This window comes from Coffea arabica, chromosome 8c (genome assembly GCF_036785885.1).
Source record: "Coffea arabica cultivar ET-39 chromosome 8c, Coffea Arabica ET-39 HiFi, whole genome shotgun sequence".
NCBI lineage: Eukaryota > Viridiplantae > Streptophyta > Magnoliopsida > Gentianales > Rubiaceae > Coffea > Coffea arabica.
Window position 1 is genome coordinate 40,873,557 of NC_092325.1, and position 15,760 is coordinate 40,889,316.

The window sequence follows — 15,760 nt, forward strand, 5'->3', positions numbered from 1 at the left end:
ACAAGTGCGATCTCGACATTATTGCAAATCCAACTCGGGTCCACATCACATGCCACTCAAATTCAACATCGTACACAGACAACCTTCGACAACCTCTTACGTGCAACATCATGCAGTGGTGGATGATTCCCTACCTTTTGGATATCTTTTTGGGTAAACTTCTATTTCGTAAAAAAAAAAAAAAAGAAGATATCTTTTTGGGTATCTTATCTGGTAAAATAAATAAATAAATAAATAAATAAAGGGCTAATTGCAAAATACGATCCTAAACTATCTTCATTTTATAATATATTTTTTCTATAGAGTTTTTTTTTAATTATTTTTATAAAAAGTCTATATATATATATATGACATTTGGGTCGGATAAAGCTACCAACCAAGTGAGTCGCCTCATGCTTTCAATTTCAAACCATTCCCTCTCCAGCCAAAAGCAGAAGAAAACATTCCCAGCTGTGACGGGAAAAATGTGACAAGTATAATGCATTTTTGCTTAGATGAATTCAATGGATTCAACCAACAATTCTCAGGTAGATTTTGATTTTGATTCACAAATGAATGTGTTTCTGTGGTAGATGAATTCAATGGATTCACCAATGAATGTGTTTCTATGGTGGATTTTGATTACGTTGAGTTAATTGGTTTCCTCTCTTTTTCTTTTTATGATGTGAAAATTTTAGGGAAGTTCTTTCACATTTCCTGAGAAGATTTGCGCCGCACTCATCCCATTTATAGCAATAGCTGAAGCTTTAATCTATGCGTTGTCGGGCTGTTTCGAGTGTCTTCCCAATCCCATAAATCTCCGCCGTCCCAAGAAACTGCGCTGTGCGTACAAGGAACTCGTTCGACTATCCCAAGAATCTCGATGTAAATGCTTTCTACTTCCTACTTCATTCGTTTCAGTTCTTATCTTTCTCTTATTTGCCTGGAACTTTTGCGTTAACAATCATCATGACGAAAATGGAAAATATCAATTTTAAACTTGAACAGATGTCATGTATCCACAATTCTTGTATCGTGGGCTTCAAATTTCTTGAAACAGCAGCTAATGGATTTTTTTTTTGTTTTCTTTTTCTTTCTTGTTGTGGAAATGTTTGTCTGCATGAAAATTGGAATTTATGATCTCTAATGTTAAATGGGTTTTGGACTAATCAGATCGAAACTTCATTAGCTTTAAGTGGTATGCAGAAAAAGATATATACTTTTTCTTATCCTCCATGAGAGTTGGACTTGAAAAAGAAAGGCTCGAAATGAATTGGATTTTGTACTAGACTACAGGGATGAATTGGCTTGTTTATTGGATTTCGGTTTAAAGCCTGGATTCTGTTTGAACAGTTGGGAAGAATGGGAATCGAAAGTTGATGTGTTCAATGGTCTGTACTTTTTTCAGTCTCAGTAAACGAAGTGGAGGCATTGTATGAGTTGTTTAAGAAGTTGAGTTGTTCGATTGTTGATGATGGGTTCATCCACAAGGTATTCTTAATTTATTCTTGCTTAACGTAAAGGTTTTTCGCTTTCAGTTGTGTTGGTTTGTACTCTTATTACGGTAATTTTTGGTCTCTTAGCTATCTTAATAAACGTGTACTGGGTTTTCTTTTTCCTTGATAAATCTGATTCTTTTTTGGATATTTATTGCAATTACAGGAAGAGCTTCAGCTAGCATTGTTTCAAACTTCACAAGGTGAAAATCTTTTTCTGGATCGGGTAAATGCTCCATAAACACTTCTTCTTCTTTTTCTTTGTCCCATTTTTTTGGCTGTCTAACCTTTAGTTGGATTCGAATTATTTCTTCAATTAAAAAAGAAATGGAGTTGATTAATGAGGCATTGTTGATCCAGATGGAAATCATAATTTTGTGCATGTTTAGGTTTTGCCAGAAGATTAACGAGCCGCAATTCTTTGCATGTGTATTCATTTCAATGGCCTCCAAAGAAAATGTTTGCAGACAATTCTTTGCATGCCTGCTCATTGCAATTTGTTTATTACTTGGAAATCTTCAATTGCTTGTGACTTGGGACATCAAATACTTGCATATCTGCCATTTTTTATCTTTATATAGGATTATTCTGTCCCCTTCCTTTCAAAAGTAAATAGCTTCCTGTGAATCAAAGACCATGATTCTCAGTAATTACCAGGGAAAGCAACAGATAAATAACTGATCACAAGAGATACTTTTGTTGTGTGGTTCAATTTTTATTTATATCTGCAACTTTTGTGTCTGTTGTTATGATAGCCAAAGTCATGCTCTCCTGCGAGCAGTGCCAGATTTCATATGCAAGGCTCTCAATTCTGGAAGCTTGCATACCATTCCTTCAGGTTGATTTGAGTCATCCAGTTACCGCCTATTGCACATGTTGGAGCTCAATGTTATTTGAAATTGACATAGCTGATTAACATTTAGTGCAATATCATAGTGCATGCTATATCACATTTAGCGTATCACTTTACCAGTTAAGGAGTCATTGTGATATGTTCGTGCATTGTGCATATTGTTGTGCATTTAGTTACTTCACTTACTAACCTGATGGCACCTTTGCAGGTTTTTGATCTTTTTGATGAAAAGAGAAATGGTGTAATTGAGTTTGAGGAGTTTATCCATGCCCTGAATGTGTTCCATCCATGTGCTCCAATGGAGGATAAAATAGATTGTGAGTGACTAGGTGAATCAATTCTTTGGCTGACAGAATGGCACCTGATTTAGATTGTACTGACTAGATTTGCCTTGTATTCTTTCGCAGTTGTCTTTAAGCTTTATAATCTGAGACAGACAGGGTTCATTGAGCGAGAAGAAGTAAGTGCTGGTACATTATGAACATCTTGTTAGTAGATACTGTTGCTGAAATCAATACTCTAAAAGTACAAAATTTATGATTTATTGGCTACAATAGTTAGTAAACTACTGTACGCCAAAGTACAATACGGATTTCTTTCTCAAAGTTACAGTGAAAAAATAAGTAGTCATTTTTACTGCAACTCATGCAAACATACCAGAATGAGCTTATAAAATAAGCAAATAAGTAAGCTTGAACGTATAAGTCAAACACAACTCTCATAAAAGCCATGGAAATTTCCATAGTAGACTTCATTGTTATTAAAGCTAATGTCTGTGGCTTGTCAATTAATTTCTTTACTCATGGTCATGTAGTATTAATTAGGGAGAGGGAAAAAAAAAGAATTGCAATATGTTAAAAGGCATGAGAATAAAGAAAATAAAGTTTACTTTTGAGAATGCCCCCCCCCTCCCTCCCTCCACCTTTAGTTTGGTGCCTTGTTCTTGATTTGATCATCTAGCAGCCTTGGTTTTAATCAGTAGACACATGAAAAAAAGTAAAGAATAAAAGTAGAAGCAACTAGGGCTGAATGGTGTCAGTAGGAATTAGCTTTTCTGGTTTGTCATTCTAGGTCTTTTGTATTCTAGAGGCGCGCACTATTGGACTTGTTGACTAGAAGAACTCAACTGGTATGATACTTTGCTCTCTAAAGAGATGTGTTTTTCCCGTATCATTGACAAAGAGATGGAAAATGCGACTAAAATTGAAGTTGATGTATGTTCGCTAATGTTTTGCATGATCTTAGGTTAGTGACTTTCATTCAATGCTGCTTGTGAAATGGCTTCTTGAATTTAATTACACAAGGGCAAAAAGTCTTTGAGTTTTGAATCTTCTTTGTCCACCTTGTTTTACTTACAAGATTGTGGAGTGATTGCCAAAGTCATGATCACTTAAACATCTCAAGTAGGTGGAATGGTATCGCCAATAAAGGATTGGTTACTACGTTGCAATTTCTGTTCTGCATAATTAGTAAGACTCTCACGAGCCACCCATTAATCTGGCAATGTTGGCTCCCTTCTAAAGAATCCCATTCCAATAAACAGGTTTATGAAAGTTATTGATCACATACATATTGCCTTAAGTTAGTGATGTTCATTTTATTCTGCTTTTGACATGCTTTTGAATTTCGTTACCATCCAATCATAAGGCATATTGCATTTTCTAACTCCACATTGTTTTAACAAAAAATTGTAGCATTGTGACAAACATGATCTTGGTCCTTATTCATACACCTTGAATCATCTGCATTCTGAATGGCCTAATAAGCAATTCTTACGATGTCAAACTATCAGTTTTAAGTGCTTCATGCAATAGCAATTTAGAGTCTATGGTGTTACCGACAAAACTTTACTTCAGGTCAAGCAAATGGTGATTGCAATTCTAATGGAATCTGAGATGAAGTTGTCTGATGATCTTCTGGAGCAAATTCTTGACAAGGTACTAGTTTTTCCGAAATTTAACCTATGCTTTCCATGCTTACTAAGTGGTCTCTTTCTTCATGGATCATTCTGTGATTGGACATTTTCATTCTACTTGTAGACTTTTGCCGATGTTGATGCAGACAGGGATGGGAGAATTAATAAAGAGGAGTGGAAGGATTTTGTTATTCAGCATCCCTCACTCTTGCGGAACATGACTCTTCCATACTTGAAGTATGTCACTTCCTTGTGGCTTCATGCTTATTTGTTTATCATTCTTTCCTTTTTCTTACCATTTTCCAACATTCATGAAGTCCCCTTCTAGCAAAGACACCTACACTACTGGAAGTTACTCATCAATATGTAGGAGGCACATGGTGTGCGCTCTCTATCTATTGACTTTCATGCACTCTTTCGCCCCATGAAAGTTATACCAGTTCCCCTCTCTTTCTTTATTGCTATCTTAGCACCCTTATTAAGACTTCCGCCCTCGTCAGCTTGTTAGGGGGATAATTTCAATTCATTTCTGAGGGTACTCTTTTGTCAATTTTGAAGAGCTTGAAAAAATATTTGACCATGATTCTCTCATTTTCCAGAGACATCAGCACTGTATTCCCCAGTTTTGTTTTCAACACAGTGGTTGAAAATGCTTAAGTAAAATTCTGAGGAGAGTATCATTTTGCGGTTGCCATTGGTTAGACATGGATGCTTTTAGTTCCTCAGCTTCTTGTTCGATCCAGAGATATCAACCAAGTTCTTAGAGGCACAAAAATCAGTCCTTCAGCAGGGAATTTTTTGAGGTGGCATCACTTGGTATTCTTCTTGCAGTGGATTGATCAATTTTGAAATCTCATTCTCTCGTACAATCCAACTGCAAGCCCCCCTGGTGCATATATTCATCTGGAGCAGTTACTTAGAGCAACAGCATTGCAGCATTTTCTGCTAGAATGATTCAGTTGGCTACAAACGTTTCTGTACATCACTTTTCCTTGTAACCAACCTTAGCTTTGGATTATACATTAGCGTGTTTTCTGCTCATTTTTATGCATCAGTTTCCTTTTCTACTTTCTGGTCACCTGAGATTTGACTGTTGTTAGTGAAGCTCACTAGGGTCATTTTTCTGTACATGATTGACTGCCTTTTTTACTATCTGCCTGGTGTTTGGCGATTTGTCATCTATAATAGAGGTAGAATGTCCTTGGTTGAGAGTTGAATACTGTTTAACATTTACAGTAGGATGATTAATTGTTCAAATCTCGTCAATACAGACCATAAACTTTTGCTTAATCTTCGATTGCATGTAATTGCAGCTGTCTAGCTCATAATGAATAAGCAAGCTCTATGCTAGCTATGACAAATTGCTTTATCTCTGCTTTTCTCCCTGCTTGACTACTAATGCTTAACACATGCATCGTCAATTTGTGTATTACAGGTAATTTTTTTTTTTATTTTAGTATTTTTGAAAAGTGTGACTAAAAACTAAGGGTTGGCGGGTCAAATGATTTCACTTAAATTTTGTCACCAGACAAACAACGACATAATAACAGCCTACTTGGAAATTGGAGATGTGGTGCTTTAAAAAAAAAATCATTTAAATAGCAAAGATTAATTCTTAATCATTTTAATAGGGCTTCATCGCCACTATTAGCAAGAAATTAATCATCTCACGTAAGAAAAGAAGACTTTTAAGAAATAGTGTGATCATCAATCAAATCAAACGACCATATTAAGAGTGGTTGCACATCAGACAAGATTATTGTTAACAATTACTTTCCCAAGAGCTTATTAGCCATGTAACTAATTATCAAACAACGTTCCTGTTTGGCAAGTGAATGTTTTTAGTGTTTGTCTAAAATTTTACTGTAACTTACGGTAGAAGTTTTTAAATTTTTTTTTTGAAGAATGTAAATTTTTGAATATTTTGAAGTGTATAGTTTAAAAATTTTGAGAAATTTTTTGAGATTACTGCAGTTAGAGTTTTTAAAAAACTTGTAGGAGTTAAACTTGGCAAAAAATTCAAGTGCCAAACAGGCCCAGTTAAGATTTACTGTTTTATGTTGGTTGTTAAAATGACAACGAAGTGAAGCCTAGTTAATAAAATACTTACCAACAAGTGACGGATTCGAGTCAGAGAGTAAGAGCCCGTTTGGGGTTGCAATAACTTATTGAAATGTATTTCCCTAGTAGAGCTTTATTTATCAACTGCTTAAGTACTTTTAAATATATTGTTTAGAGATATAATTCAATAAGTACTTATCGTATTGAATAATGTGTAATTTGAAAAATTTTAAAAGTGTTTATATCTTTATTTGATTCATAATATTATATATGATGATTAAATTTGACGTTTTATTTTTTTTTAATCACACAAGCTACTTTAAAAGCATCAAATTTGAGCTTTTGCTAAAAGTGCTTCTAACACCAATAGTTTTACTCCTAATTTTATGGGATGATTTTTATCAAACACTTTTAATACATAAAAAAAACACGCAACCCCAAACGGACCTAAGCTGGGAATAGTTGATAAAATATTAAACTGCTTCATGTGTAACCGACCGATAGGTGATGGGTTCGAGCTAAAGAGTAAGTCTGGAGTCGATCCTTGTTGATCGTCTTCAAAATTGCAAAACATTGGAAGGACAGAAAGAGGAGTTCCTAAGCTCGAGACCCCTGGTGCAAATCCATCTACCATAGACATGGCTAGACCCACTCACAGGCCACAGCCAAGACAAAGCCCAACCCATACTTGGAATTGGCAAAGAAATATATAAGCCGCGGCCGCAAGCCGGTGGTCACCAGTCTAATTCCCAGTCTCGACTTTCCCAAACGCAACGCTGCCTGCTGGGACTTCGTAACCATTGTCACCTGCGCGCGCAGAGAGAGAGAGAGAGAGAGAGAGAGAGAGATGGCGGACAAGCCAAGCAGAGCATTGGTGTTGTACGGAGATGGGTTGGCCTCATTCATCTCCCCGTCTCATACCCACCTCCATTCCTTGGCTTCTCTCGCCTGCTGTGGCTTCTTGACCCTCCCTCATTCCCCTCCTCTTCCTTCTGGTAACTGCTTCTCTACATGCACCAGTTATTGTTTATTCCTTTTGCGTTTTACGCTTAATAATCTCTATACATCTATTATGCATCATATATATTCTTCGAGTTATCTATGCCTTTTGTGGTGATTTGTATTTACTTGCTATTTACAGCTGAAATGGGGCCGCTTTTTTCTTCTCTTTTGGTGGGGTTGGTGATTTTGTTTTATAGAAAATAATTTACTTTGTCTTAGCTGATTCTAAGATAGTCTAAATTGGTATCTGAGCATGCCATTAGTTCACCCGGCAATGCTAATGACTGTGAACTAGATGTTCGCAGGTCTGACTAATTTATGATACACGAATAATGAGAATTTATTTCCAATTCTTGAGAATAAAAGTTTCATCATTTCCAAAGATTCAGTCTTGGCCGTGAAAGTATAACACGTCTCTTTGCAGTGTGGACAATTTGATGATAATTAAAGCTCTTGTCTAGTTGTCTTTACAGTTGCTTCAACTATGATTAGCATCGTACTCTTAATCTTTGAATTGCATTTTGTCAGTTCTTTATTTACTTGGGGATTACCTTGCAGAAAATGTAGATTCGAGAATAATTAGAGGTTTTGCGGAGCTAGTGGATAGTTCTGAAGCTTATAACAAGGGCGTAAGTTTTAAATTTTTGAATTAAGATATATTGGTGAGCATCATTTATCTGACTCTAACACCTCTTTGTTTTGGTTTTTAGAATCTGAAAGAATCTTTGGAAGCTGAATCTCCTATTCCATCTATATCTGAGAGGTTCAATTTTTTGCTCCAACTGTATGACTAGGATAATATTTGCAGTCCATGCATAAACCGTTCCCCTCTGACCTTTTCAATTATTCTCAGGTTTATGGGGATGAAAGCTGCTGTAATTACTAATAATTTAAATTTACAATGCTTCGGGAGCAAACTTGGATTAACCATTTTGCAGTCAAACGAGGTAATTGACAGTGGCCTTTCTCTAGCTGATTCATCAATTGTGGCCTCTCAATTGCTGAAGTTGCTTGGTTTTGAAGGAGGGAAAGCTTTAGAGACAAGCCAGTTTGATTTACTTTTTGTTCACATGGGAGCTGGCGAAGAGCCAAATGGTCTTTTGGACCTTGAACATGTCAATGATTTAATTGGTTCATTACTACACATAGCCAAACCTGGAAATGAGATTAGTTCTCGGTTGCATCTGTCTGTTATATTGAGTTATGGAACCTTCATTGATGAAAATCCAAATCTTTCTTTCTCTCTTGCCAAGCATGATAGTAACTCTGAGCTATCTGTCCTTTTCCCCCGTCAAAGCTACACAGTGAAAGGAGGGAAGCTACGAGAAAATGTTAGGTAAATGATGCAGGGTATGTTCTAGTAAAACCAACAAATGTCGCCTCCATCTAACATGTTATGTAACAGGCACCTCTATCCGATGTTAATTGCTCAATGGCAGAATGCTGTAACTCGCAAAGATGTTGTTGAGACCTATTCCTTTTCAGATTTTAAAGAGGTACTATTTATAAATTTTGGTACAGCTTTGAATCCTATGGAGCACAGTACGGAATAGCTGCATGTAACTCGCAGATGCTTTTCTCTCTCTCTTCTTGTGTCATCCTTGTTTTCTTTCCTTGTTCTTAGGATATTTGTTAATCTCCGTGGAAGTTATCAAGCTTTCAATTGTTTTGATTGTTAATGCTTTTTGGTCCCTGGAACTGTGCTCATGCTATCTGTTTTGTATACTCTTGTCTACCATGTGTAGTAATGCACATTGGTCAAGTTATGTTGATTGAATATCCAACTGCATCTCTTATTCCTTTCTGCCTATCTTAGAATATTTTCTTCCTCAACGTTGACATTGACAATCAAAAGCAATATGTATCCCACAAGGAACTAAAAAATGTTTGACTGGGGTAGTTGCATGAATTATTTTTTGATAGGAAAGCATGATAGAGGTTCTCATGCAATATGTTTTTAATGCTACCAACTTTAGATCAAGTAGAATGTTGAAGCCGTATTGTCTGTTATTTCTGGTTATTTTGTTGCATCCCTTCTCAGTTTTGGTGGTTCCATCATGTGATTCATGGAGGTCCTTTGATTGGGAAATTAATTACTTACGACAACAAATTTGTAAACTTATAGATGTTTAATGCGCATCTTAAGTGAGAGTTACATGCTCCCTTTATCCCGTTGCTAGCGTCATACTTTTCTTTCTGGTCATTCACAAAATATTTGTTGCTAACTAAATTTGGTAGGAAATTTATTGGCCAAACCCTTCTATTTTGCTAATTGTTTAGTACATTTAAGGGCCCTGCTGGATGAATCTACACATATAGCTATGCTGCACTTGCGAGCATGGAATGCACGAGGAGTCCTTTTAATCACCAATTTTACTGTGCACATGGTTGATTTTGTGGAACTTCATGAGACAGGGTTGTCCACTGTGTCAAATCATCATTTAGTTCAATGTCAAATGTAGTCAGCACCCAATTCCTTCCTTATCAAGCTACTGTTACACATAAGTTGGAAAACTGGATAGGACTAGCAATTTAGGATGGATGAAGTGTTTGGCTTTTCAAAAAAGCTGTTGGCCGTCTGTTGTTTCTCTGGTATTGACATTTTGTTATGTAGGACCTATGGTGATCCTATAAAATCTGTCATTTCTGCAACTCTTGTGAGGTAGATGATGCTAAGACTCAGCTTAATGCATATCAGTGTTGCAGAAGTGATAAGATTGCTATCTCTTGCTTCTTTTCCCTACCTCTCTCTAGTGAGTAGCATACTGGATGCTTTTTAGGTTCACTGATCTGCAATAATCATCATTGTGACTCACCATCTACATAATAACATTCATGGCGATTTTTCTGGAATTTGAAGTAATTGTTTGAGCATCTCCCCTTTGTCATGCAGCATGGAGGATACCTTGTGATACCTGCTGATAGATTTCTACACGAAGTGGCATTTAAGCTTTGGAAGGCCCCAAAGTATGGAGCTTGAAGCTGAGGCAAATTTTGAAGCTTGAGCAACGACTGGGAATTAGTTCATACTATAGATAAAAAGTATTTCACCATCTTTTTCCCATTCCCATGGTTGGATGGAGAAACAATCTATCCGCACGGATTTGGTTTTTTCAAGTATAGGGCCGGATTTATCTTCTTGTTTTTGCTTGTATTTACTCGTGAAACGAAGGTGATTCACCAGTGAGAGGCTGAGCACTCGTCACAATAATTGTACGAGACAATGTACATTGTAGGCAACAAATGTTGACGGTTAAAGAACAATTGTATATTCTAAGACAATAGGTGTAAAATAATACGTAGGGCAGCACCTTTTTCTGTAAATAACAGAAACAATTTAAGGATAGACAAGAAACATATAAAATGGCTGGCACTGGATTTGCTAAGACCAATGTGAATTCTTTGATTAATCAAGTTATGGAACAAAAACTAGTACTACTTCAAACTTTCAATAGAAGGTACTTCACATTACATCAGGCAAGAACAAGATCTCCCGAGCGCCGCACCGGCTAGCTCTCCAATACATTGTTAAGACAGTAATTAGCCAAAATGTACCATCCGATAAGGAGAAGGGAAAAAGAAAACATTGCAACGAGAAAAGGCCATCCCACCACGACAACACCCAGGCACATCACTGCCACAAAAGGTAAAAATGACCTTAAAACTGACAGGACATCAACCCAATGCCCTTTAAACAATATCAGAGCTGCAACCTTAATCATGTTCCATTGCATTGAACCCCTGTAGCAGAGCCGGTTCAGACAATAAGCAACAAATGAGTAACAATTGCATGTAAAAAGGTTGTATGACTTGTGCTCAAAGTGACGCATGCTTGATTGGAGAGCGTCATCCCATGTGATTGCTGTCCCATTCTCGGCATGTTTGTAACCATGCATACACGTGTGCCCCGCAAGGTTTGGAGGGAAGCAGCACTGTTTAAACATTAAAATTTTTTGCAGAAACAAGTTATCCAACAGTCTGCCTAATCATATGGAGCTGCCTCTCCTATCCATTCTAGTATTCAAGAAAAATGAAGGGGAGGGGGGAGGTATCAAAATTTTGGGGCTTAACTGAGAGAGACCAATTGACACCAGTATCAAGCAATAGCAGTCATTAAGAAGTACCTGCTCTCTGTCTAATTGAAGGTATCTGGCTACGGAGCCAAATGCAAAATCATTGACATTCACAAAGTTGGATCCAGAAAAATCTAGAGTAGTACCATCCTCCATGCATATGCCAACCTGTCCAATAAAAGGTGCCAACCATGAGACAACTGGGAGGGGTGTCCAAACTATACAACAGGGGAACTTTGAATTTTTTGGATCAATCTCCCCAAGCGGCCAGAATTCATGCTGAGTCCTCCTCACAGAACTTTTACTTCCAATGCTGTGGATAGGTGTAAGCTCCATCATAGAATGTCTTCTTGAAGGCATACGGCCATATATAGTCTAGTTGTCTTGAGCATTTCCAGTTCAGACAACACCCTGCGACATAATCGATATGCAACTCATACAAGATGACAGAGACAGGTATATCAATAGTGCAGTAACCCAACGCAAAAAGGTTCTCTGCCAAAAAGAAAAAAAAAACTATAGTGAAACATTAAGCTATGAAGGGGGTAACAACCAGAAATAAGCACTCAATGCTTATGTTGCTTAAAATAAAATCTTGACCATGTAAAAAAAAAAAAAAAAATTCAGACAAGACATATAAGTATCAGCAAAGGTTATTCATCTGAAAATAAAGAGAGAAACAGAGGCAGCAGAACTAAACAATGATGCACATTGATACACACCATTCACTTCACCTTGATTAAATAGTTAAAGATTCATATTCCATGATTTAGCATTAAGCAGCTAGTTTCGGAGTGATATCTTGCTTACCTAATGCCTTACTAGCATCCATGCACAAGCACACGGAATGTTATGAGAATGTTAAATATGGTTTAAGCATTCTGCACATATGCACCTATTACAATGTCTAGAATACTCAAATACCAAAACTAACTTCTTTGCCATAATATTCAATTTCATTCCATGAAACACTTATATAGAGTTATACTAGTTTCCATTCACTTCCCAAACTTAACTCAGTTCTTGTCAAATTACCAAAAAGCATACAATATTACCCACTAGTTGCAGCAGAAGACACTCTTACCATCTACTCATGAATGCATTTGATAGCATTCATTAGATGGAAAGATCTGTTTAGTTGTACTTAGCACCACACATGATACTTAGTGACTCACTACTGCACAGTGAACAACTATCTTTTTGTGTATCCTTCAATAATTTTAGGCACTCAAAATGGTAATTGCATTAATAAATATTTTCCAAATCCATCAACTCCAATCTAGGAAAGATCATTCAGCATATTCATTACAAAAATCAAAGTGAAAATAATTTCCTACACTGAGGTTTTCATAACTACATTTATTTCCATTCAACTTTCACATCATGCCTCTTAAACTTGCCCTGCATGGTAGCATTGGCAAAGACATGTTTAACACCTTGAAATACTCTTGTGAGCCATTGAAATCAAAATGCAGAGACTAAATATTAAAACAGACAGGAAAAGCTTGCAACGAAGGCGTGCAGTCAAAAACTTCAAGTCAGATATCTATAATTATCAAAAAAAGTAGTTGATACAGCCTTTTCATCCCCTTTTTATTTAGAAGATACCAGCTTGCAATTTAGTTCTTTTTCTGTAATTTGTAACACAATCATTACCACATTTCCACCCTGTCCAGCTGATGGGATTCCCATCTTGCATAGAGAAAAAGCAATTCCAAGTGTAATATTGGATACGGAAGATGGCAAGTGTGGAATGATTCCTCATAAGCTAATCATAGAAATTTAGGTTACCAAAAGAGCCCGAAGAAGATGCAATCTATCCCTTCTGCATGACTTAGACTGAGCTTTTGTTTTGCACAAGCGCATACAGAGTCATCAATTGGCAGCAGCCCAATAGCCAGAAAGGTACTTGACAAGGCTGGAATTAACTCAGTGAATGTGGTTATTATCTCAACGATCTTATGGTCTGAAGGCAATAAGTCATTACCGGTCAATTGAGACTTCACTGCTGACCTGAAATCAAACTCTGTTAACCCGCCTTACCAATCCTAATTCCTGCTATCCAAAGAAAAGCCACATTTCCAGTTATCACTCAAGCAAAATTACAACAAAAAATGACATCAAGCTTGAGCTTGAAGAAAAGAGACCTATATTTAAAAGTTATGGATGATTAAGCTTCTATTACTCAATAAATAAAAGGAATCCAAAGTACTAGTTAATGTGGAGCAACTGTTTCGACTAGGGAGACCACAACTATAAGTGCTTTGGAGAAGGGCCACTAAGGAAACATCACGGCATGAAGACCAGTAAGCCAACCAAGCATCTCCAAGTGGGACTCAGCTATCATACAACCAATGCCCCTAGTAAAAGCTATAAAAAAATTGCATTTCTTAATTTTTGGACTCAAAGTAACTTACAGTCAAACCTTAAACGATCTTTCAATCACCATATACTCCAAACTCTCATAAATTATCCAGCTTCAAGGGAAAGGCCAAGAATCTGGTTAACTCGCTTAAACAGAATACTACCTAAGAAACCAACCTATGAACTTATGACTTGTGATTATGACAATTAACCCCCATACTTGATTTCATAAACAACTGAATTTTTTCCCCTAGCAATCATGATTGTCTCTAGAGATATTTTGATCAGCAATAAGTGAAATAAAGTACTCAACAATGGATAACTCACATAAACGGGGGATAAACCTAAAGCATCAGAAGTTGATTAGCAACTACAATAATTATAAATCTTGAAAATTTTAATTTATCTTTCATACTCAGCCCTCAGTAACCAAACTTTTCTAAAATGCCATCTTGATAATGTCACAGTTTATATATACTACCAATGTAACAAGCCCACATACAAAACAAACCAAATAAGAAATAAAGAAAGGAAAAGATCAAAACTTTTTCCACAAAAGGAAAAAAAGGGTAAAAAAAAAAAGACCCATTAATCAAATATTATCATGGCAACAAATAAAGCAAAACTAAGTTAAGAAACAGTTAAGATGGATAACAAACCTGTAACACTTTTTGAAGGTTTTAAGGAAGTTCGATAGTTTTAAGGCAGCTATATATTGCATAGTCTGAGGAAGGAGGAGAAGAAGAGTTACAAGAAGAAGAAAACTTTGACAAATACAGGTGCAGACACGAGGAGCCATATTTATGCTTCCCATAATTCTGATTTAAAAAAAAATACTAGAAATTTTTCTGGAGAGAGAAAAGAGAGCATGAGAGGGGTGACTTTATTAGCAATCGTTGTGAGGTGGGAGTAACTGGTTTTGGCCTTTAAGCGGATTTTCTTTGTATTAAAAATTGGAAAGGGCAGATGCAGAAACTTGGGAAGATGCATGTATCTACTTAATCTCTTCTTCAATGGTGGACCCTAGCTGGTTGGGCAAGATTTTCTTGCATTTTTTATTTTGACCCGGATGTTTTAGTTAATTGTTGTTAGGTCCTTTAATTTATTAAACTTAGGCAATTTGCAACTGGATTTAGACATTGGATGAGAGCATGTCGTGCACGTTTTGTTGTCACCTTCAATTTCTAATTTTAGGAGGAGAAAGTGCTGGGCAAAAGTGTGGTATAGTGATCTTCATGTATACTATACATTCTTTTAGAAAAAATAATCGATGATAAAAGTCCTATTAGATAATAGGTACCAGATGATACTGAGGTCAGTAATTTGACTCTTAATTTTTTTTTTTTTTCGTTTTACCCTTTTTCAGGTTTAGAGCTTTTCTTGAGTCAAAAATAAGAAAAAGATACAAAAAAAAAAAAAAAAAAACTAGGCATTCATCAGCTCATCTAACCACTATGATTTTGGTGGCTAAAAGTTTTTTTTTTTTTTTTTGTTGCCATCTTTTTCTCATAAGAATTTGCAAATTGTGTTGGATAAAAACACTAACAACGCTTTATTTTAAACAACTACTATTTTGAACTGCAGGCACGACTTCAAACCTCTTACTTACACTAAAAATTAGAAAATACAAAACCAAGCTGTTTTATTTCTTAATTAGTAGTTGGGTACACGATACTTAAATGCGAAATTTGGGGTTCTTTAAGAGTAGTAGCAGTGTTGACATCAAACACGAACCACACAAAGAAAAGCAAAACATGTGTCCTAGGATGACCCATCAAAATAAGACCGTGTGATATTTCTGAATTACACATATCACCGACAGAAGGGAGAACAAATGGAAGAAGACATGATCATATTGTATTAGTCTTTCCCAAGTTCCAAACGTGTGGCTGCTCTTCTCAGGTCTTAAAATCCGTCAACAAAGTCATTTGGTGCAAATGATGATAAAGGTGGCTATACTGTGCAAGATTGGGTAACTTTCATGTATAGGTGCATGTTTATTTTCATCACAAGGCTG

At 36.3% G+C, this 15,760-nt stretch overlaps 3 protein-coding genes across 6 annotated transcripts; 2 read left to right on the plus strand and 1 right to left on the minus strand.

Annotated features, from left to right (window-relative positions):
• Positions 1-375: 375 nt before the first annotated feature.
• LOC113706636 (calcineurin B-like protein 10) lies at positions 376-5,460 on the plus strand. Its single transcript, XM_027228566.2, has 9 exons — positions 376-527; positions 678-864; positions 1,388-1,470; positions 1,642-1,701; positions 2,537-2,645; positions 2,736-2,788; positions 4,185-4,265; positions 4,368-4,480; positions 4,843-5,460. The coding sequence occupies exons 1-9, from the start codon at positions 495-497 to the stop codon at positions 4,898-4,900; spliced, it is 777 nt and encodes a 258-aa protein (XP_027084367.2). The 5' UTR covers positions 376-494; the 3' UTR covers positions 4,901-5,460.
• Positions 5,461-6,813: 1,353 nt separating this feature from the next.
• Positions 6,814-11,791, plus strand: LOC113706637 (uncharacterized). The gene is made up of 6 exons (XM_027228568.2): positions 6,814-7,299; positions 7,865-7,935; positions 8,017-8,069; positions 8,160-8,642; positions 8,712-8,802; positions 10,200-11,791. Exons 1-6 carry the CDS (start codon positions 7,152-7,154, stop codon positions 10,284-10,286), a joined length of 933 nt encoding a protein of 310 aa, XP_027084369.2. The 5' UTR covers positions 6,814-7,151; the 3' UTR covers positions 10,287-11,791.
• Positions 10,685-14,706, minus strand: LOC113706635 (protein REVERSION-TO-ETHYLENE SENSITIVITY1-like). 4 transcript variants are annotated; one of them, XM_072064078.1, is made up of 4 exons: positions 14,403-14,706; positions 13,171-13,434; positions 11,431-11,790; positions 10,685-11,238 (listed from the first exon to the last, which is right to left on the minus strand). In XM_072064078.1, the coding sequence occupies exons 3-4, from the start codon at positions 11,737-11,739 to the stop codon at positions 10,816-10,818; spliced, it is 732 nt and encodes a 243-aa protein (XP_071920179.1). In that variant the 5' UTR covers positions 11,740-11,790; positions 13,171-13,434; positions 14,403-14,706; the 3' UTR covers positions 10,685-10,815. The 4 variants fall into 4 exon arrangements, with proteins under 4 accessions (XP_071920179.1, XP_071920178.1, XP_071920180.1 ...); XM_072064077.1 differs by having other exon boundaries at positions 11,431-11,874; XM_072064079.1 differs by having other exon boundaries at positions 11,431-11,874; positions 13,036-13,434.
• Between the last annotated feature and the right edge of the window lie 1,054 nt (positions 14,707-15,760).